Source organism: Anopheles marshallii, chromosome 2, assembly GCF_943734725.1.
Source record: "Anopheles marshallii chromosome 2, idAnoMarsDA_429_01, whole genome shotgun sequence".
Classification (NCBI taxonomy): domain Eukaryota; kingdom Metazoa; phylum Arthropoda; class Insecta; order Diptera; family Culicidae; genus Anopheles; species Anopheles marshallii.
Genome location: NC_071326.1, coordinates 27,657,608 through 27,680,912, shown reverse-complemented (window position 1 = coordinate 27,680,912; position 23,305 = coordinate 27,657,608). Strand labels below are relative to the sequence as shown.

General features: G+C 44.5%; 2 protein-coding genes across 2 annotated transcripts; one reads left to right on the top strand and one right to left on the bottom strand.

Moving 5' to 3' along the window:
* Nucleotides 1–454: 454 nt before the first annotated feature.
* LOC128710144 (cytospin-A-like) lies at nt 455–19,607 on the bottom strand. Its single transcript, XM_053805185.1, has 14 exons — nt 19,443–19,607; nt 18,699–19,192; nt 13,262–14,000; nt 12,966–13,142; nt 12,781–12,882; nt 5,888–6,742; nt 5,507–5,816; nt 3,696–5,147; nt 3,309–3,463; nt 3,007–3,213; nt 2,804–2,933; nt 1,231–1,359; nt 632–906; nt 455–544 (listed from the first exon to the last, which is right to left on the bottom strand). The coding sequence occupies exons 1-14, from the start codon at nt 19,605–19,607 to the stop codon at nt 455–457; spliced, it is 5,280 nt and encodes a 1,759-aa protein (XP_053661160.1).
* A 1,097-nt stretch (nt 19,608–20,704) lies between these two features.
* On the top strand, nt 20,705–23,115 carry LOC128706908 (X-ray repair cross-complementing protein 6). Its single transcript, XM_053801851.1, has 8 exons — nt 20,705–20,914; nt 20,983–21,599; nt 21,671–21,811; nt 21,885–22,160; nt 22,230–22,327; nt 22,425–22,702; nt 22,770–22,898; nt 22,996–23,115. The coding sequence occupies exons 1-8, from the start codon at nt 20,705–20,707 to the stop codon at nt 23,113–23,115; spliced, it is 1,869 nt and encodes a 622-aa protein (XP_053657826.1).
* The last annotated feature ends 190 nt before the right edge of the window (nt 23,116–23,305 follow it).

Genomic DNA, 23,305 nt, shown 5'->3' with positions numbered 1-23,305 from the left:
CACATTATGATTCGAATTTTTGTGAAATTTTGAATTGTTCGTAGCGTATTTTCACACAATTTTTACTACGTGATGGGATGTTTTTTTCCCAAAGCTCATATTCTAGTTATTTCTCATATTCTCCAACTACATAATGGTTTCGATACATGCTACAATGATTTCTCAATTGGACGAAAACAAATTATGAAAACAACCATTACTCATTTTTATTCATATGTATATATTTCAACAACATTCATAGTATTTTTGTTTCAAATAGCGAAGCAATTCAGGAGTGTAGTCTAATAAAATAAATAACAAGTAAGAAGTAGGAGCATTGAAGAATACGAAGCCCCCTCTAGCTGGAGCAGCATTACACGGCGACAGCACTTGCGAAGCCAACTTTCAAGGCCTTTTACGGTAAAAAATAGGTTGGTAAAATATGCAATGGAATGCACAAGTTTCTGTCGTTGTCTTATGTTTCAAAATGTTTATAGATGGCCGTTACGTAGCCCATTACCTGCTGCCAGTCCGGTCGTTCCTGAAGGCACATCTCGTCAATGCTCTGTGTACGTGTGGACGACAAGACAGATGAACAACTTAATGAAACAATCTATTGCAATTAGCTGCAGTTACGCCAAAGATTCCTTACCAAAGACGTCTGAATGCCTACGCTTTCGGCCGCGGTAAATGCGAGACTAAAATTGCGCCGTTTGTCGTTCTGATTCAGCTTATCGTAGGGGACGCGATCGGGCAAATAGGAGTGCATGATGGCGCACAGTGCCAAACCGTCATTCCAAGACGAGCTAAAGTTTGTGATGTCAATATTCCGATATCCAACCGTTTTGTTTTGGCACCATTTCAGCAGTGCATTTCGCTTTGAGCCTCCATTTTTGACTAACGCATTCAACGGATCTTTTCGTTCACCTAGTTATGAGACAAAAAAAAACGAATAGAATGGTATAGCTACATAACTGAGAATGTTAAAATATTCAACGCTAAAATTAACTTGTTAGCTTGCTTGCTCTCGTTTTCGAGAATATTTTATTGAAAAAGAGTATACAAGTTTTGGCTTCGTACACTACACAAAAATCTACGCAATGTCACAAATTATGCAAATAGCAATTTAAGCAAATGGAATAATCATAAACTGCCAAACAATTGCTTTAAAAGCACAAAAACAAGAGCGCAATACGATCGGAAAAAACGAATACGAGATACAAATTATAAGTTTAAAGTAATTTCACATACTTATGTCATTGTAGCTATTTCGACGCACATAGTCCATCGTTTTGTGGGAAATAATTGCTGGGTTTAGTGTTGTATTGCAACCATTGTTGCTGGTGATAAGATTTGATTTTTTCATCAATATTACTGTGTCTATAAATCGTTGGAAAAAAGAAGAAAAATGAATAAAACAAAAGAGTAAAACTAAAATCAGGCAAACAAGAAAAAAAAAAGTTTACAAAACAAAAAAAGCGAAATTGCGTAAATACTAGACTACTAATTACAAACGGTCAAATGGTCATCTAGAAAGCATGCATATTTGAAATGAACACAGTGTCCCTTAAATAAATATTATATTATACATGCAAAAAGGTATGTATGGTTATTGAAATTGTTTTATTGTTTTAATAAATTAATTAAATAATATGAAACACAAAACACCAAAAGCTCTTACGTACCGAAACCTATTATTTATTGATTCATCGTTAAAGTAGCTGAATAAAAGTTTAGCGATTAATACTTACTTTACAGTCGAATTAGTATCATTAACATGCCATTAACAGTTTGGTTTTGCGCTTAGTGCTCTCCAACAATGTCGAAGAAAATGTGAAGTGCAACTAAGAATAATGCTTGCATGCAGATCAGACAAACGTGATTACTCATCAACAACGCTGTCGTGCGGTAAATTAGGTAAAAAAAAAAGATATGCATACAATAAAAGGTCATGTTAAATGTATAATAAGAACGTACGTGGAATAGAACGAGAGGGAAAAGGAAAGTATAATACCAGGAAAACAAATAGCGAAGTTACACACCAAAGTCGATAAGTAATCCGCTCTTTTTAGTGTTTTGTGGCGTGTGGAATCGTTCTTAAGATTTCGAAATTAATTAAAAAGTGAATTTATTTTAAATAATTTTCGACTATGTGAAACGACTTTTCTTCGTAATTCTTTCGGGGGCTAAAGTTAAGCTAAGACCTTAAACCATCTACAAGTTAGGGAACTAACACCAACAATCAAAACACACCAGGGAAAATAATATTTTACCTTAAAACCCAATTGAATTACATAAACTAGCCCACAGTTGCAGTTCAACAATAAGCTTAAATATATAATACCACAATTTCTTTTTTTATATACGAGCCTGTCACCCATCGGCGCAAAACTACCGCAAATCTATTTTCTCAAAACATGTTGATATTGGGGAATCGGTTAGTAAATCAGTTACAAGTGTAATTGTTATAGGTGCAAGTGAAAAAGGAGTAGGATAAGGGGATTTTTGGCTTACACTATTCAAATTTATTCGATTCAAATCTGGATTGAAAAAAGGGTGTAAAACAATCTTGGTTAAACCTAAAATTAAAGCATGCAAGAGTAGTGCTTTCAATTAAAACTTAACAATTAATTTAGGAACTAATTATGTTTAATCATTAGGAGGAAAGTACAACATACAAAACCCAATTAAAAAAAGCTAGTACATGCAGGCCCGGTCAATCAGTACCGCAACGTGCTACACACACACACACTACAAGCGTATGCCAATCTTTACTGCAACTACATAGGACGCCGAGGAAAACGGGCATGTCGCTGTGAATTACCTGCTGTAGCGTTGGATTTGGAATTACTGTTCACGTTGCTTCCCACAGTAGGTTGCTGCTGTTCTCTCAACGGACTTTTAGCTGGCAATGCCCCGGATTGCACAATAGTCGATGGCTGCACAGGAATTTGCTGTCGAAGAATGTTGGGGGATAATTCATTTAATGAACAATTATTTAAACATATTTTCCAGGTTAAGACTTACGATTACGTTGTTTTCGTCATTGTTGTTGCCATTTACGTGGCTCTTACTAATATTGTTGCTGATACTGTCGTGTTCATTGTTGTTTATAGTATTATTGTTCGTACTGCTAAGTGAGGAATGTTTTGCAGAAAGAGTGGGATTTGCGTCAGCTGGAATGCTGTTAATGCTGGAGCTGGAACTGCACCGCGAGTCGGAATTTAGTTTGGTCTGTTAAAAAAAAAAACAATCATAGAGATAAACAAAAAAGCTTGTTAAATAACCGTTACAGCACCAAACACACACGTGCTTGGTCAACACGTCACCTGTTTGGCTGAATTTTCAATGCTCTCAATAAGACTCTTTACCGACAGGCGCGAATCTTGCCTCTGGATTGCGGACTTTTGCTGTCGCCGAACGGCCATTTCCTGTTGCACGGTTGTAATGAGTGACTGTGATTGAGTTTCTTTTGAGGTTAGCACTGCAAAAACGTGAAAAAAAATACAGCAATAAAAATATTAAATGAATACAAAACTCACTCGAATGCATTGTGTACAAGAAATTAAACATGTAACGACAGCAGCAAATAACATTTAACAAAAACACAAATAGTTAACAAGCTAAAAGCAGACACAAAACACGGCACAGTGTATATAAAAAACGTCTCACAGGATATTACAAAGCAAACATGCAAACCAAAGAGAAAAACTTACTAGGATTATGGTCAAAGGAATAACTTTTTGTTACAATACTTCTTCGGTAAGGTATGTTTTCGTACAATGATTCGGCGGTCGCAGTGGAAGATGTTGGGGCCTTGCGATTTGCGACAAATTTCGTGTTAGTTTTTGTTGGCAACTTTGGTGCGACCACAGCCTGTTTGGTGGATTCTTTCTTGGCCCGTTCCTGCTTACGTTTCTGTAGCTCCTCCTCGAGAACGAACTGTTCTGTCTGTTCGTCGATAACGTACACAATTGTCTTTTGAGCCGCCAAGTTCTGTTCACTGTCCGTTCGAGGAAGTGGCAAAGGTTTACGACTTTCCACTTTACTCTTAGGCTCTTGAAATTCTGCCATGTTTTGCTGCTGCAAACCAGACACATCTACCAATTCCTTCTGAAAAGTGACCAGCGAAGGTGTCCTCTTCGGTGCAACCTCAACTCCACTTTCTATGTTATGTTCCTTCATGATCGAAATTGTTTCATCACTAGTATCTTGCTGCCTCTGCTGCTGAAAAGTCTGTTCTTGACGTTCGAGTTTTACTAAACTATTCAAGCTCGAACCACTTATCGAGCGTTCGTATCGAAATTTACGAAATTTGCTCAGGTTCGTTGCAGGCTTCTGTGCCAATCTGTCGATATCCGGCAGGATAAGATCGTCGGTGCTTTTCGAGTAGAACAGCCCTGAACCGAAGTCTGATGAATTGAGAGCCCGGTGGTGGCGATGTTTATGCTGCCGATGGTACAAACCTTCCGCTCGCTCGATGGAGCTTAAATCCTGCGTACTCTTTGAGGCAAACCGAGGAATCGGTTTAAACAGGGCGTACGGACTGTGGACCAGATTTTCGGTGCTCTGTGAAGCGACGATGGGTCGGAAGGCGGGAGGATTAACCCGATATTCACCAATCTCTTGGGAAATTTCATCAACATCACTAGTAAGCACACTGGCCTCTGATATGCTTTCAGATGACGGTGTCTTGCTTTGCCGACTGGCCTCGAACGGTGTTGATTTTCGTTTAAGAGTACCAATCACTTCGGAATCGTCTTGGTCGGATTCGCTATACTCATAATCCGTACTGTCTAATGTTTCAAGACTTGACCGTTCGTCTGCGAAGCGGACTACGAGTTTCGGTGGTTTTGTTTTCGGTAAGGGCGGTGGTACATCGGAATCGGAGTCGGGAACTGTTCGCGGTGGAGGTGATTGCATTACAACCCGCTTCTTGGATGTCTCATCCAAGCCTGGCGCAAGGGTACTACCGCCAGACGGTTTGCGATCAAGCGAAAAGTTGTGCATTTGTTTGCGGAGCAACTGAACACGGTAGGAAAATTCGTCTACATTCCGATCGAATGTGTTTAGATTTTCTACCGAAGCGCTCAGATCTTGCTTAAGAACGTTCAAGCGCTCGTAACTCAACTGAACATCGTACGCATTGCCGATACCTTTTAACGATTCTGTGAAACATCAAATTATTATTACTTCTACAACTACCATGCAAGTTGAGTGTGATCTATTGTCTCCGGTTCTGTGCAGAGTTTGTAATATGAAAAGTTACTTAAAAAGAGCGGGGAAGTTATGCACATAAAAACCACAAAACTGGATCGATTTTTACTCGACTTATACGACAAATTCTCAAAATGTAATTGTGTAACAATGAATTATTACAGTTAGCAAAAATGAAGATATAATTAAAAGAAATATATAATATACTACACATGCTAAAAAAAACAATATTTCCTTCAAACAAGTGTTCCTAAAGATTGATTCATGCACGGTGTTAGCCTACCGAACGATGTCAATGTTTGATACTCACGTTTGTTCAGTTGTTCGATCTGCTGCTCGAGCACGCGCACCTTTTCGCGCAGTGCCTTATTGTCGAGGGCAAGCTTTTCGCGGGCGTTTTGTGCTTCAGTCTTGAAATCGTTAGCCACCCGTACCGTCATCAGTAGGTCGGATTGGAAATGTTCCCACTCGTCCGCTTCCTGCTTCCTAAGTCTAGTTTCTTGGTTTAGTTCCTCAGTCTTTTCCATCAGCTGGCGCTCAGTTTCACCAAGATGCTTCTGCGTTTCCGACAGTAGCGTTTCCAGCTGGGATTTGTCCTCCAGGAGGCATTTGTTTTGAACCTGTTGGGAAGATAAGTTGAGTCAAATTAAAAACGCAATCAAAACGTACGCCATCCGTTACGCATCGCTACCTGTAGTTCATTGATCGATTCCTGCAGCTGCTGAAAATCGGTTGCCATCTTTTGCTTTTCCTGCGTCACGGTTTCATTCTTATACTCCAAATCCGAGATGACACATTTGGCGTTGTTTCGCACGACTTTGCACTCTTCGTTTAGTCGCGCCAGCTGATCTTTGAGCTTCTGGATCTCGCACTGACTGATCGATACCTGCTCCTGGAAGGACGCAATCTGCGTTTCTAGTTGATCCTTCTCCTTGCGTGCAACATCAAGCAACTCCTCCAGATCCGTTTTGTCACCCATTGCCCGGTCCTGCTCGAGTTCATCGATTTTGGCCCGTGCATTCTCGAGCAGCGTGGTCAATCGGCTTATCTCAATCAGCTTAACCGATGCGTCTTCCTTCGATTCCATCAGCTGCGCATTTGCATCCTTCTGCTCGGCGTTTGCCGCATCCAGTGATGATTCCAGCATACTGATGCGACCGCGAGCCCGCGTTACCTCCCCATTCCGTTCGTCCACCATTGCCTTCAGCTCGTTCAGCTCGGCGTTTAGGTCCTCCTGTTTCAGCATCAAACATTCCCGCTCGTCCTGCGCATTCTTCAGCAAATCGACCAACTTTTGTTCACGATCCGTCGGTATCATGTCCTGCTGGTTTGGTTCGCGCAACAGTAACTTCTGGAGCGTGCCGATCTGGGTGCGCGAATCTTCTAGCTTTTCCGTCTGGCGACACAACGACTGGAAAATGACATCCTTCTCCTCCGCGAGCCTTTCGTTGTCGGATTGAAGCTCCATTATCTGCGACTGTAAATCGGCTAATTCTTGCAGCGTTGCTTGCAGTTCCTCGTTTGTGGAGTAATGCGTTTCCTCCATCTATGGGAGAGAAGAGGCGTTAGACCAAACAACACCGTGGCATGCTTGATGGTAGTCAAGGCAATATTCTAAAGAATGATTACTTTACAATTTTAACAAATAAAAAAAACACAAATCAGCATCAAAGCAACACATTTGGAAATTTGCACCTGTCGCATTTTTGCGCAATGCTGCACAGGAATTTCTATACGCTCTTCGCAACGTCCTTTCCGCTACGGAATCCGCTCGAACGCGAAAACTAATGATAATTAATTGAAGCATGCAGAATGCACTTCCGGACACGCGCTAAACAAAAGAGAACAAAAAACGCGTCAAAAAATGCGTCCGATCGCATTTGCAGCGATTATTTTATGTACGCACCGCTATACGCTCTTTATATACTTTACCGCAATGGGGGTGAAGCGTATACACGACAACGGAACGAATTGTGTCGCGCTAGCATGCTGCTATTCGTCACTTAGTCGGCAGGTGGTTCCTATTAAACTCAGAAATTAACTCTCAACACACCCCGTAGCCGCTTTCAGAATTCAACTCTTACGCTCGTGTTTTTTTTTTGTCAGCTGCTCTTATAAGATTTATTTTTTTCTTCTTCTTTTAAGTACTCATTAACAAACGTTTTACAATAAATATTTTGGTTTTCTTCGTTAAATTATACACTATCTTGGTGATGCGGCTAATGGTCGCATTACGTTAAGGATGTTTGCCCAATGATATTTTGAATGATTTTACCAGAACAATTACATTTCCGTCACATTTTTAAGGCTTCTCCGTCTTTAGTTTGCATTTTTGCACATATCTTGTTCGTGTTCCTGTGCGTGTTGTGGCCCGATCACGGTACAGCAGTGGCGCACACATCGACACGATTGTCGGGCGGTGGTGCACGGCACCAACGGGAAGTGATAGCACCGAGGCTGATCAGTAAGATAATTAACGAAGATAGGCCCAGAATAATCCCGGTAGTGACATCGTTCAGCGGTGTACCGGGATATGGATGCATCGTCATCAGTACCACCTCCGCGCAGCAGTTTAACAGGGAAAAGATCGTCACCAAAACGAAACCTGGATTTTTTTTATGGAGACACAATTGTTAGACAATATTCTACATTAAACAGCCATATTCGTAAAACATACCTGACATATAGTTCCGATTCGGTAACCAGTCACACTGGCGCGACTTGAAGCCCAGTATGCCGAGTGCGATCGCGGAAAATCCCGCCAGAATGCCCATGTCCAGATAGAACTCGCGGCCCAACTTCGCCGTCATGTACAGACTAAGCCCGGAGTTCATAAAACCACACAGTATCAACATTAACGACACAGCGCCAATGGTCGCGGAAGCGTTGGCCATCTTTCGCCACGATTTGGACCCGTTCGGTGGCGCCGCACCCCAGTGGCCCGGCTTTTTCGGATCCGGCAGCGGTTTTTCACTGTAAATGTCCGAGTTTAACCGTGGGCTTATGATGGCGGTCGTCGGAACCAGCATCGGTGGCTGTGGTTGCTTCGGTGTGCTGGATACCATGATTGCCGGTGGACACGGTGTCGTTGCAGCGCGTCTCGGCGTGGTGTTGGGTGTTGTAGCGCTGAACGGTGAGGGACAAGCAGGATATCCACGCCATTGCGCGTTCGTTGGTGCTTTCTGAGGTGTCGTCAGCAATTCGTGCAGTTTCTGTGTGGCGGGATTTTTTTTCGGTGTAGTTTCTTCCCGCCCCGGATGTACTTTGGATGGTGTTGTAGTGACTGATCCACCACCACCACCAACGGGGATGTGAGGTTTGGGAGTTTCACGACGAGACACTTGTACGGAAGAGATTCCTGCAGCTCCCCGGTGCTGCCCAGACATGGACGATGGTGTGCGGTGAATGGTGGTCGGTGGTTCTTCCGTCCCATTGCCACCATTGCTGAGACACGTTTCGTCTTCATCGTCGGCAATGCTCGGGATGATCGCGTACCGATGCGCCCGTCCATTGTGCATCTGTATAATCTCCTGGTTCTCATCGACCAACTCTTCGTCCTCCTCCGTCGGCACCATCTCAAACCGCTGGTTATTGCGCTGATCGTACAGTATGAACGATTTCGAACCGAAATCGGACGAGAATGCATTCTTCAGCCGCGAACTCGAGTGCTGATCGAGTGCCGTTGAATGTGAAGACATCATCGGTGGCAAGCTGCGGAACTGATCGGACAGATTGTGTACACCACCATCGTCATCGCAGTCATGCTCCTCCTCCTCCTCCTCTTCATGGGTTCGATTCATACCAGCCGTACCACCGAAACGCGACTGTCCCGGTGCTCTACCGTTCAGATTCGGCACGCTTCCGACGCGATCGAGAAATTCCTCGCTGCGCGTTGCGCTTCCCGCAACGCCTAGGGACAGCTGCGTCTCATTGACGACACTGTACTTGCGCACCACACTGAAGGGAATCTCCTCCACCGGGACTAATGCGTAACGGCTACCGCTGGTGCTACCGTTTATCGAGGGTGGTTGTTGTTGTTGTTGTTGCTGCAGTGTTCCATTCCCACCGACGGGACCGTATCGATCAAGCAGACGTTTCTGGACCAACGGTTTTCCAGCCATCGGTGAGCCACCGTACTGCGCACGTTGGTCGAACGAGGCGAGACTATGCTGCCGGTTAACGATCTTCGACGTGATGCGATTGTACGAGCGCGTTAGCTGCTCGTTGCGGCGTGTTGCCGTCGAGCTGGTGGTGGCCGCCACCGACATAAGCGATCCCACCGTTCCAGGCGTTTTGGGTGGCGTATAAAATTCACTCTGCTGACAGAACGCCGGATTGGTGTAATTATGCGGTGACGTCATGATGATGCTAATGTTGGATACGTTTTATCACTCAGCAAGTTTGGGTATACGTTGGCGCACTTTCAACTACAGCCAGTTGCACTTTTCACCTTTCTTGGTTCACCAGCTTGCCAAAAAAACGCGCAAAATGGTTGTGTTTCCCGCACGAATCACAGAGTACCTAGGCGAAAAGTTCCTTAAATCCTACACTAACGCGCACCACACATCCTCACTGCGCAACGGTTCGAAGCCTTCTGCGCAAAACCCTCACACACCGGGTGTGTGGTATGTACGCACCCCGTTGGTCCGTTGGTGTCGAAGAAAAACGGTCGCTTTTCGGCAAGGGGGATTGAAGAAAAAAAAAGCGAGAAAAACAGACCCTACGGTTCTACCACCAGCAGGATCCGTCCCTTTCAAACCCTCTGTCGGCAACAGGGGAAGCAGCACGGGCATAAAAGTTCGTTAAAAATTTACACTCGCCGCTTGGCTTATGTACAACATCAATGCCACCAGCGATCCCCCCCTCTGTCGAACGACTCGAATGCGTCCCCTCTCCTGCTTCTCCTTCGATCCCCTTTTTCCACCAGTGTGTGTCAATATGCGTCCGTGTCCGTGGTATTAGCACGCGCCACTACCCCAGCAATGCGCACGGGCACAGGACGAACCAAAGGGACAGCAAACGAAGCGTGCAGAGTACATTAAGGGGTACCCTGCCGCGCTCGGCCTATTCCTCCTGCTACTTCGGCGCTAACTCCCAAAAAAAAAAAAGAAACATCCATCTGCCCGCACAACTAGACACTCTCTTACCCTCTCTGTTTCGCTTGAGGTTTGCTGCGTAAACGGAAGTGCCCGAAGGAAAGCGCAAGCCGTTTCAAGAATTCATTAAATGCCTGTTCCGTACGGTACAAAGGAAGAGAAGAGCAAAGGGCATGATCGGTCCCCTCCGTGAACGCGCTGCTCCGAGTGCGTTTCAGGACGGTGAAGCCGATACATGGAAAAAGGTGCAGCATAAATGTAGAATTCGATAAAAACAGCTGTTGCAAAGGAGATCTCGTTCTGTCTTTACGCTGCCCTTGGCATGTGGTAAGATCCGGAACTCGGTACATCGACGACGGTGCTGGTGGTTGGTGGTGACAGGAAGATAAATATAGATTCCCTCCATCAAAGACAGGACGATTGCTTATGTTTCTTATAAGGCAGGATATCGGAAATGAGCTTGCTGTAGCATGCACGAGCTCGAACATGTATCTAAACGGCATAAGAATTGGCATAAAGTTTAAATGCCACCCCGTAGCACTTTGCCTAGCACGCGCTTACTGGCTCCGAACCCCCGAACTGTACTCGATCACTTTATGATAAGATGATCAAACATTCGCTTATGTACGGGCAGTAGTTGGCACGATGATATGAGCCACTAAATACATAGCTGGCTAGGTAGTTACGTCCTTCGCTATTCTGGCAGAATTCTGCCCAACAAACGTTTCGATTCATAGCGAGCATCATGAAACTTATAGCGAAGAGTACATCACCACCATTGAGGAGGGCGCAATTTTGCATCACTTGCGTGTATGCTAAGGGAGGTGCCGAATATGCAAACAACACTTTGCAGGAAGTTAAGGTTTGCCAGTGTGCGTGTGTGTATAATTTTTTCGATTCGTATCTTTGAAGGTAGCAAGATGTACAAAATTGAATAGCTATAGAGGAGGTATTAATAGGACATTTAAACAGTGATTGAAAGGTTGATCATATGATCTCATGTTTCTTCTTTTCGAGACAATTAGTGATTCAGATTCATGATTGTGAATAAATTTGTTAAATGAATGAATAAATCTGAATCTCTAATTTAAAGATTCATGAATCATGAATCCAAGACTTATGATCTCCAAAGAGCTTTCCGTCATCACATAAGGCCTCCAGGGGGGTTTGATCCCGCACTGCTCTGAGGATTCATGAATCATTTGAGAAACGATTCCTGATTTGAATGACAGCTCACTGAAGATTCATTAAGCACAAAATTAGCCAAAATAGATTTTAAACATTTCTTTCTACCATTCCCCCAAGAGACGGTTGATATTAAGAGTGTTCAAACCATTTTCTTAAAGTTAAAACCAATCATTCGCATCGAACTGTGATCAGTAAAATCATACATGCAATTAAAGTTGTAAACAACATAACTCGATGAATAATTGATCAAGAATTTAAAATGATAACATACGGCTTCTCCCCCGATAAGCAATATCTCTGTACCTTCTAAAGGCAGCTAAAACACCACACCGCCGTCGCACTCCGATGGAAATTTGTTTGCAGGTATCATACATAACTGCAACAATAAATGATTGCCTATCTTATCTACAAACTAAACTAACCAAGGTGGACACTGGCAAAGCGTGTCGGTGCCGTTATCAGCTCCCGCTACGCACGACATTACCGGCGTAAGATACCAGATATCATCATCCACCAACGATGAATATTGGGGTGAAGGAATTAACTGCTGTAAGATAAAACATGCATAGGTCTTGGATTCACTATTTCTGACGTAGGCACGATTTTAAAGGAATAGGAACTCCTTCTTTTTGTACCGATTCACTTGGTCACGAATGCCTTAAATCGCTTCCTCTTCTTTTGCTGTATAACATCCTGTAGAGATGTAAGTCTGCCATTTCTGGCCGCCTTTGACTTTATTTACCCGTAGCTGGATTGTCATTCCTGCGTATGGGGGAATGGGTCCGGATGGAATTTTGGACCGGTCCTGTCGTGTGAAGACAATCGCCGCTACCAAATGCACCACCGGGTCACCCCGATGGCCTAGCTGGCTAGGATAGCTTTCTTCATCTTTATCACCACAACAACCTCAAGAGGCCTGCCATTTTTGGCTTTCTTTGAATTTATTAATCCGTAGCCGGATAGATAAAGCTTTAAATTTGGCAAGTGGAGGGATAGTAAGAACAACAGAACAGAATATTCTGGAACAGAATATTCATTAGTAGTGATCAATGCCACACAGCTCATCCAGACCCATGCGAATGATCAGCCCCATTACACATTTTTAATTGTCCGTTGCGCAAAACATTCCCCTCCATTTCTCTTCCATTTGCTGGACGATATTGCCGCACGATCAACTACTGCAGCGTAATTATCACTATTAAATTTAGCGTTCGTTCCATCATCAAATGTTGAAGTAATCAATGAGCCTTTGCGCCGGCCCAGAAATTGTAAAGGTAGGTGTGCACATATCGTTACTAACCTGAATAATTTTATCTTGCAAACAGGCCACCGCTATTTCGCTGCTGGACGATTGTTTGTCCCAGTCGGGCGTTACGCAAGGTGTACCTTCGGCATCCATGTTCTGTTGGACGTAAGAGGTGGATTATTAGTGTGACAGTTTCGGTAATCCGTTTTTAAAGTTTAAAAACCATTAACCCCACTTACATTCGGAAGCGCGATCGATGCCGGTGCGGAACTGTGCAACCGTTGCGTATTGCGTATGAGCTGCTGCTTTTCCGTATCGGACAGCGGCGACTGGACGACCGTTTTCAACCGATCCCGGAGGGATTCGTTCTCGTTCAGCAACCGATGCAGCTCACCGTTGCTCTGCTCGTGTGATGCCTGGCCAAAATGAAACGAAATACCAAACCGCATTCAGTGTATTGCCGACATGGACACCCGACGACGTGACAACTACTCGCGCTGTGCTCCTAGTCCCCTCTTCCCCCACGCAAACATACCTTTAGCTGCACAATTTCGTCACGCAACAGCAACAGCTCCTCCTGGCAACTCGTCATCTCGTGCACCCGCTTCTCGAGCCGGACGTTTTCGGACTGCAGCTTCTCCAGATGCACCTGCAGTTCGGCCATACGGCTCTTGCTAGGTGATGTCTGTTGCTTTTGCTCCTTTCGACCGCCCGCCGTCGCCTTTTCCGGGCCCACGAAACTGATAGCGGTCAGCTGTTCCATGCTCGAGCTCAGCCCTCCACTTCCGATGTCGACGCCACGCTCGTTTAGCAAACCATCATCCCCGACCGCCGCCGCCGACCCGGATGCTCCACCCGGTGGGAATTTGTTCAAGTGGTTCGTCGACACGGTGGTCGCCATTTGCGCCATCTGTGCCGATGCCGTTCGGCTGTGCTGCGTATGGGGATGGTGATGTTGCGTGTGCAGATGCGGCTGGTGATGATGGTGGTGCAGGTGGTGGTGATGGTGACCGTGGTCTAGCTTTTCCTTCGATCCGTTAAACCGCTGCTGTTGGTGCCCGGTGCCCCGAGCGGATTGCGCCGGTTTCGCAACGACCGGATACTCGAGGCTCGATACCGATGCGGCACTCTTCAGCAACCCGCCACCACCGTTTGCAGCACCGTGGTGTACGCTACCGGTGACACCTTCCGCATGGCCCGAACCGGCCGCAGCGACACCGACCGAGGATACCGGCTGCTGGGACTGGTGTTTCGGTCCCGATGGGCCTTGCCCTCTACGGAACAACGATTTTAGCTTGATCATAGTTTATCCTCGCTCTCTCTTTCTCACACGTGCGCGTTTCACTTTTCACGCGTGCAACGTTCTATGCGTGTTTGTTTCTTTCACGCACAATTTGGGATATCCGCTTACGTGTACTAGCACCAGAATTGGTGCACACACATTTGGTTAATGTTTTCTATGCGTAACGTATTGTTTTCTACTTATTTTTCACTTTTTACATGGTGAATTCTCACTGTTTCACTATTATTCTATCTTACTTTCTATTACGGCTGCTTGAAAGTTTCAGTCTAGCAAAACATCTTCAGTGTCTGCCATAATGCAATTGGAATGCAATTCTATCTTCGTTCATACTTTCTCACTTGGAATCGAAAATCAAATCGAAAAATAGATTAGTCAGTGGGCAGTAAAACGATTAACTGTTCGTATGTTCCCCTGTCGCGCGCATTCTTTTCTTCGCTTTGATTAACACCCGGGTTAAACAATTGACCATTTGACAACCATTCCATTGGGGGTTGTTAAGGTTGTGATTTCTTTTTTATTATACCTACGATCGTGACATATTAGGCACTCGAAAAAGCTTTTCATGATATGTTGCAGGGCACGATAGTACGTAATTGTTTAGCGAGTTGGAATATAGATTATCCACCGACCACATTTTAAGTTTTTGCGTACATGGTACAAATTGAGGTTGTCTCATAGGATCATATTTGATCTCAAACGTGATTGATAATTTTAGCATGAGAAACTCATAAATCTGTAGTGTACACATAGACGCCTCAGTTCACATCTCTTAATTTTAAGAAGATCGTCATATTATCCTTGAGTGCATATTACAAACAAAATGGTGAGTAAAATTTGATCATCTATGAAGCCTGAATAAAAATTACTATGTAGGACAGAAAACTCAAAGAAATCAAAGGTTTCCTTTTGTTAAAAATCTGCATGAAATGTCTGTTAATATGAAACTCAAAACCTTCCGTGGGAATCATCATAACTCCCGTATGCATCACAACACTGCATACATTTATGCGCTTTTCATTCCTTCGCTCGCTTGGGGGTTGTGCGTCTGTACGTACCCCCTCCGTTTTGCTACATGCGTCAATTGTGATCTAAAGATTGCTCCGGTCGTGTTTGTAAACACAGCGAGCAATTTGATACATCTCCACTCGGCAAACCGAAAGCCACCGAAACCAGAAACGATGTGAATCCGGCGGCGGTGAGATATCCAAAGATCGTAACAACCATGGAAAAAGGTACACATTTGTGGTCTGATGATGCCCACCAGACCAGCTGCGAATGCGAAATTAATGCCATGTTCAGCTCATCTCATCAACGCGGTGTGAAGGCACGCGAGCCATGAACGATTTTCGCTCAAGTGTCGCCGTGTCCGGAAAAGGGAATGCGACATGTTTCGTGCTTGCACTGCTCTCCGAGACAGAGTTGCTGGTAGTACGTAGGATCAATTAATCTTATCGCTCCAAGGTCAGGTTCAGTTTCCTTAAACAACCGACCTGACCGTGCAAGACGACAAACGACCGCAACAGTTAGGGCGCGCGCTCTGTCCGTCTAGGCAATTGGTCCACCTCGTTCGCTCATTGCGCGCCTTCTTCTACACACTTTCAGTCGAATCGAATTCAATCAACGCAAACACCAGGCCAAGCATCACCCATACGCTTTGTACAGGTGGTTTTTTTTTTTACTTCATCTTCACATCGCCCAGTACACCCCCCCGTGTGTGCAAAAAACTGGCTCATTAATTCGCCACCGACGAACGAAAGTTTCAATCGCCGGGGGTGGCGTCCCACGTGTGGGTGCGAAAGGGTGCAACAACGTAAAAATTGTCGCCTACCGTGTCGGGAGGGTTATTAATTCATTACTTTTGTTTTCAATCGTTCGAATGGCTCTGTGGTGCACTTCCTGTATGTGCTGCTTGTTTGTTTGCCTTTTTTTCTGCAATAAAAGATGGCATGAACGGATGGCTTAAACGAAAATGGAGATGGAGCATTAATTGAACCTTCGTTCTTCATTTTTTAAATGGTGCAATTCAAGAGTGTAATTGACCGTTTGATGTTAGTATACGTAAATGATTTATAGATGTTAGTTGGGTGGCAATTGGTCGTTAAACTTTTGATCTACTTTCAGGTGTAATTGATAGCTTTGATCAAATCGCAATCGAAACCAAAGCGCACCAGATTTGAACCAGTCGGGTATTCTCAACGATCGCTTTGGTGGTTTACAATCCCACCATTCAGTGACGTGATGCACTTAGAGATTTGCAATTCAATTCCCCAGTAAGTCGCAACACATTCCAGGGTGTCATTACACCACGCTGTACAGGCCAATCATCGTAGCAGGCTAATTTTTTCCAATGATCTTGTTCGAGCAACGTGTTGTTAGAGCGACGTGAGCAGCATACGCTAATCGTTTCGTGTGGACGATAGGTGTAAAATTGTAACGGCTCGTCGAACCTCCACCGCGGGCCGCACAGGCACGACGTCAGCGGCGTTTGCTCACCGAAGGGGAACATGTTATATGGTGTTTACAAACAATTCGCCGTACAAACGGAGAGATTAAGCTTTGGAGGGAATATTTCTTTAACCTTAGCCCTCTACAAGGACGTTTGGGTAGTGGTTGGTATATTATGGGTCACGTTTATATCCAATCCACTTGCGTCCCTAGCGTAATGGATTGGATTAGATCTTATCAATCTTGCTGGGAAAGTCGTTAGTTTAAGGAAATATTGGAATGCGATTTATGATTTTCCTGACAACGGACAATGTGTTCTACATACTAAACAGATCCAATAAGGTAAAATTTAGCGAGCTGTGAATTGATCTTTCGGCATGACGTTCGTTGCATGCTAGCAAAAAAAAACCGTTCCACCAAAAAATAAGAAAACAACAGTAGATGCACGAAATAGAAAGAGCGTGTGATTCGCCGGGCCGCCACCGATGGATCGCGAGCATGAACGCGAGCATCCCAGGCCAGCCAACTGCCAGGTTCGGTTCTCAAAGAGAAAGCAGCCCAGAAACATACATACGGCAAATAGTAATGAGCCACACAGCCAGGGCGCACAGCAACACTCAGCCATCAATTAAAAGGGGTGAGCTGGATTTAGTTCCGAAAAAAGTGCTGACAGACGTTGGCAGAGTACCGAAGAGAGACCCAAGACTTGACACGGCGGCAGGAAGAGTTATGGGTCCGGCCACTGGAAGAAAGTCGTTCCGGACGAAACCTTGCAGTTGCAGTGCAGCACCGTCCGCTGCAAAACTGGCACTGGAGAAGGGTTTTCTTCACTTCCAAAAGGGCAACTGCAGCTTCACCATCTAGTTAGCGGAGTTGTTTGCAAAGTCTCTTGCACAACGCGACACACATCAACAGTATTCCACCATACAACCGATCTAGAAACCTGCTCCCAAAACAAGAACAAGAGCAAAACACGGTCTTCTTGAACTTTTCTTCACCGCAATGCGCAATGCGCTACGGTGGCAGGAATCTCTCTTGCGCTGATCTCCGTTCGTCACACATACACAACCACGCACATACAAACGCTTGGGACCAAAGCATTTCGGACGACACATTTCGAGTGTGGTTTGATTCCAAGATTAAACTGAAACATCACTCAACCACCTTACGCCTATCGGGCGACTGCATTTCACGACACTTTTCCACCTCATTTGCTACAGCATTGTGGCGTCTTTGAGAAGGCAACTGAAAACTCTCGAACACACAGAGAGTGGAACAACTCGATAAACTATCCGCTACAGCAGCACCCGCGGAGTTTACATTTCGTGGACCAGCAAACACGGCACGTACGAAACCGACCAGCAGGTCAATCCATCGAGAAGCGTTTGCGTGTGAAACTTGGCTACCGTAGCGTCTTACTTTAGTCGCTTACGCACTAAGTTAGTAGGGGTTTCGCGCAAGTTAAAACTACAACGACCATCGCGGTTTTCCTTCAACGACGACGACGACGACGACGACCACAACGACAACGGCGACGACGGTAGCGATTTCTTCCCGAAAAGCAACACAAACCAACCGGTTCAAACGATGCAACTACACAACTGTCAAACTCTGCCCACGAACCGGTTTTATTTGAGGTACTGTCAAACGGGCTGATCGTTGCACTGCGATCGACGCAAACCAACGACTGAAATGGCTGGTGGAAAATTGGTTTCACTTCACCGCCGGAATGCTTATCTCTCTGCTGAAGGATTATCTAGATATTCTACTTGCGTAATTGTGTTGCTTTATTCCTAATGCTAATGAGAGTATGTGAAATGTCTTCTCTGTAGTGGTTTGTGGAAGATTACAGTGCAGTGTTTCGTGCTCCCTTCATTCTGTGTGCGTTATTCGCCTGTTTACCACCCATTGCGACATTTATATGGTTTTGTGTGCAGTTCAAAAGCGGGATTGAACAGCATGATGAACGAATAACCTCAACGGCGAACAATGGCACATTTTAAACTAATTACAACTGACATTCTCATTGCATCATGGCGATAATCCTCTACCGTGTCTTTCTACGGTACGACCTAATCCTTTAGCCAAACGAAAGTAAAATGGATTGCTCCAGTTTACTTTGAGGGCCATCCCTAACTACATTTATGCTACCCGAGATGGGTAGAAGTTACAGTACACGTGGATATCCCATTTCGTGCGGTAGAAAACGGTCATTGTTGCTTACCTCTGTCTGCCGAACCCGCTCAACAGCGGCTTTCGCTTAATAGAAGAACGATCTGCGGCTGCTGGTTCTTTCCTTACCGCACGCTGAAACAATCGTCCGTTATCCAATGGAGCTGGTGGAGCTTTTCTTACCACCACGATATCCTTCTGTGATGAATTTGTCAATGTGGAAGGGACAGATGAACTCGCCCGACTAGATGATGCTTTGGAAATTACAGAACGACCGGAGGTGGACGATGGTGCGGGTGTACTGCCGGCCACCGTTATCGGACGAGCGAATAGATTGAGTCCGGGTTGCTTGCGAGGTTGTACTATCTGCCGGTCGATTTCCGATAGCACCGATCTATCCGACGGTGCCCGCCTTATGTTCACCAGCGGTACGGCGGCATTTAGCTGTGCCGAAGTTATCGAAGTGTTTCTTGCAATGTTTATCTGGTTTAATCGCTTTTTATTGATTTTGGCCGTTCGATTACCCACACCTTTCGATGGCGTAGCCTGCGAAGAGAAGAATATGGGCCGACTAGTAAGCGCATAATAGCATTACAAACTATTTTAACTTCACGGTGAGTAATTTGTTCGTAATTACGAAACACGCCAGTGTGTTGCGGTTGTTACGGTATGGTGTATGCACTATCTATTTGTCACATCGATAGAGCACCTCGAGCGATAAAGGAAAAACGGTCACACACACAAAAGGTGCCCACGTTACTTAGGCTTCGGTTAGGCACGTCACCACACCACATACCGTAGGTTTCGAGGACGATCCTTTCAGAAAACGGTTTGGTTTGTTATCCTTCGGTGGTTCTAACGGTGGGTTACTGGGTTGGGCTAACTCGCCCACTGGTTCAAAACTGTAATCATCGTGTTGCCAGGAGAAAACGTTCCGAATCTTCTGTCGCAATGTACTCATTTTGTAGGCGGAATTCTTACACCACACGTCGTATAGTTCGGACGGTCCACTGTCTACTATCGGGGTTTCCTTCTCGATCCACTCGAAATACGCGACGAAACTGATAAGATTTCCGATATGGTTGTTGCATATATTTTTGTGTTCGTGTACGCAGAGAACACTGTAGATAGACCTTGGCGGTGACGACACTTGTCGTCGACAGTGGAACTGATAAGCGGGTGTGAGATTGTTTAGCGAAAGAAATCATGTTATTCACTAGATAAATTAATAAACGAACACAAACTGGGATGCAAATATGAGCTGCTTTCATTCCTACAGACGTTATATAAACGATCATGTTTAAAATATTGAATCATCTCATTTGAAAAATACACCCGTTACAAAAAACCACACATTTTTTTTTAATTTTTATGATGCGGCTACAAAAAAAATCATTTCGCAACGGACGTCATTTCTTTAGCGGCTTTACAATTTGTTTGTAAACAAAAGCTTCCTCGACCCCACAAATACTTACCGGCTTAAAGCATTTTCGTGGCTGTTAATGCTGCAATCGATTCCTTTTTCTGTTGGCTAGCATCCATTAGACAGCTGGTATTACGTATCGTCCATGTTTATCACACTAAATTAAACAAACGAATCGGATCAATAAATCAGCCCCGGCTGCTACGAAGTGATAGATTATCGACCTTTTTTGTCGCAGTGCAACGTACGAAAAAGCCGGCAGGAACACTGCTACACACAGTAGAGAAACTGGTCCAAAAACATACGCTTCCTGTTGGCACAAATATTATGTTTCGCTTGTACAATATTCAATCAACATTTATTACGTGCACAATACAAAAACGCCACCGAAAAACGCTACATATTTTCACGGAATAATATTTTTTGGCCGAACTCAAACACAAATGGCGAATGCAGTGACAGCAAGCGCCGTTGGCGCATGACAGTTGGGTGCATAGTCTTTTTCAGTGGTGTGCTGTGTTGTTTTGGCGCCGTTTCCACGATTTTTCGCGTAAATTTCCAAACGTTTTGTTGAGAGTAGCTCGGCCGTAATTTTGTTCTCTGCTGAAAACGAACATACGCAACTGGAAGTCGCAATGAGTGGTGATTGGCGTGCAAATCGATCCGATGATGAAGACGATGAGTATGAAGAAGCTTTCGCTGGCCGTGCGGGGGTCATATTGGCCGTGGACTGTGCCGGTTACATGTTCGAACAGGAAGGTGACTCAGAAACCCGGTTTATAGAAGTGCTCCACATAATCGAGGCCACGATGCGCAACAAGGTGGTTGCCAACGAAACGGATTTGGTAAGTTCATGTCCCTGTTGCAAGTGGTTTATCTACCTACCAATTGATAGGAATTTATCCTTTTTTAGGTTGGAGTAGTATTTTATAATACCAAGAACAATCCCGCACCGGAAAGCGAGGATGAAGTGCAACCGGGTTTGGTTGCACCACGACAATGTGCCATCTACATTCCGCTGGGCAGCACCTCAGCGGAAATGATTCGCAAAGTGCGTGGAATGCGCGAATCAAGCGATTTGTGCGGGTTCGATACCAAGTATGGCCACTCGGAGGGTACCAGTCTGTCAAATGTATTGTGGCTCTGTTCACGAATCTTTTCTCACTGTGGGTACAAGTTGTGTCAATCGACAATCATACTGTTTACGAGCAATGATACACCGCACGATAGTAGTAGCAATGAGTATCAGCAAGCATTGGTAAAGGCACGTGATTTGCAGCAGAAAGACATTTTTGTAGACCTGGTACCCATGAGCAGTAAGTTCAATTGCGACAAATTCTACAAAGAGTTCCTGTGCACCGTGCTGGCCGAAGATATGAACGATTTCGAGCCGCCGGTGTATGAAGCATCAAAGGCTAGGCTTCTGCATCGATTGTTTGTTAAAAGCTATAAAAAGCGATCGATGGCCCATTTGAAGTGGCATCTTTCGGATGATGTTGCCCTTGGAGTGAATGTTTATACGTTGAGAAGGTGAGGTTTTTGTTTCCCGTCGTGACGGACCAACTCTTTATTGACTCTAGCATTCGATCTCTTTCTTCTAGGAGCCCACGTTATCCTAAAAAAGTACGACTGTTAAGATCAACCAACGAAGTGATCGTATCGAAACGCGTTCACATGACAAGCACCATTTCCGAGGATGGAGAACAGGAAACAACCAAAATCATCTTACCTGGTGAGCAAAGGTATTGAAAAGCATAGCGAATTAAGCTGAAATTTATACCATACCCGTTAATATTATGCTGGTTTTCATCACAGAAAATCGATCACGATCGGTGGCGAAAAAGTATCGTTTAAACCGGATGAAGTGACTCATATGAAGCAGCTGCTACCACCCGGAATACGTCTTTTGGGCTTTAAACCTGCGTCAGCGATCGACCCAACCAATCAAATTCGCAGTAGCCTATTTCTGTATCCTAATGAGGGCTATATTAACGGATCGACTACACTGTTTCGAGCGCTGTATGAAAAATGTCTTGAGAAAAACCAGGTTGCCTTCTGTATGCTTACTATGCGACGAAAGCAACCATCGAAGTAGGTGGTGCAGAATGATCAACCGTAGTGGAGATCGACACTAACGATAATATGTTTTTTTCCATGCAGGTTGGTTGCGCTGATACCACAGCAGGAGCTTGCTCACGATCCTATGGGGGAGGCAGACAGACACTGTGGTTTTCGTGTTAAATTTATTCCTTTTGCTGGTATGTTACATCATATTAATGGTACACCGCACGATCGTAGCGTATTTCGTACGGGATTAACCGGTAAATTAATTCTTACCGTTTTCTGTTTCGTTAGGTGATATTCGAAAGTTGTCCATGCTCGAGGAAGTCTCAACCCCGGAGGTGACAGATGAGCAGACGGATTTGTTTAAAAAGTTGGTTAAAAAGGTGAAGTTTAAATTTCACCCGTCCCACTTTGAGGATCCGTCGTCGCAAAATCTGTACATCAACATCGAGTCGCTAATGTTTGATGTGGAAGATGCAGAGCTTATCGATTCGACGCAACCAGATCGTGAACGAATCGATTCGAAGCTGGAACCAATGTTGACCGACATGGAGCGTATGTTTGGCAAGGTATTATTACGCATACGTACTCTACGCTGCTGGCAAAAGGTTATTTGAATGTTAACACATCTTTTAGGACCCCGAAGAAGCACCAAAGCGACGTCGGAATGAAGGAGCAGATAATGATGGTGAACCCAGAACGAAAGGGGCACGAGTTGCACCAGTCAACGATGAAGAACTGGTCGAAATGGTGAAACAAGGCAATGTATGGGAATAGTTAACATTAATCCAAAATTCGGGCACTAAAATGTGGGTACAGTGTAAAGCAAGGCTAATGAATTCTTTTTTCTGCTCCTTTTAAGATGGCGAGTTTAACCGTGGCCGTACTTAAACAGTACCTTCAAAAACAAGGCGCTACTGGACTGTCCGGACTGACAAAATCGGGTTTAGTTGATAAAATTCTCGCGATGCAAGACGATTGACGGGATTTGTAAAGTTTAAACTCTTGTACGGTTTAGGGTAAAATAATTGTTGTGTTGAATTATATTTAAGCTTTCAAGATTCTTTACACAAATTGTCATTCATACTCTCACAGTAACTCATTACTTCTTCGCGTAACGTTTGTAGGTCATTCGAAAAGACCCTTCCACTAAGTTTACTAACCTCTTGATG

Coding starts and splice junctions, on each gene's coding strand:
- LOC128710144 (XM_053805185.1), bottom strand. CDS start 19,607: ATGAGTACATTGCGACAGAAGATTCGGAACGTTTTCTCCTGGCAACAC. Junction 3,214..3,308: donor TTGAAAATTCAGCCAAACAG/GTGACGTGTTGA, acceptor TTTTTTTAACAG/ACCAAACTAAATTCCGACTC. Junction 545..631: donor TAGGCATTCAGACGTCTTTG/GTAAGGAATCTT, acceptor ACACGTACACAG/AGCATTGACGAGATGTGCCT.
- LOC128706908 (XM_053801851.1), top strand. CDS start 20,705: ATGAGTGGTGATTGGCGTGCAAATCGATCCGATGATGAAGACGATGAG. Junction 20,915..20,982: donor TTGCCAACGAAACGGATTTG/GTAAGTTCATGT, acceptor ATCCTTTTTTAG/GTTGGAGTAGTATTTTATAA. Junction 22,161..22,229: donor CGACGAAAGCAACCATCGAA/GTAGGTGGTGCA, acceptor TTTTCCATGCAG/GTTGGTTGCGCTGATACCAC.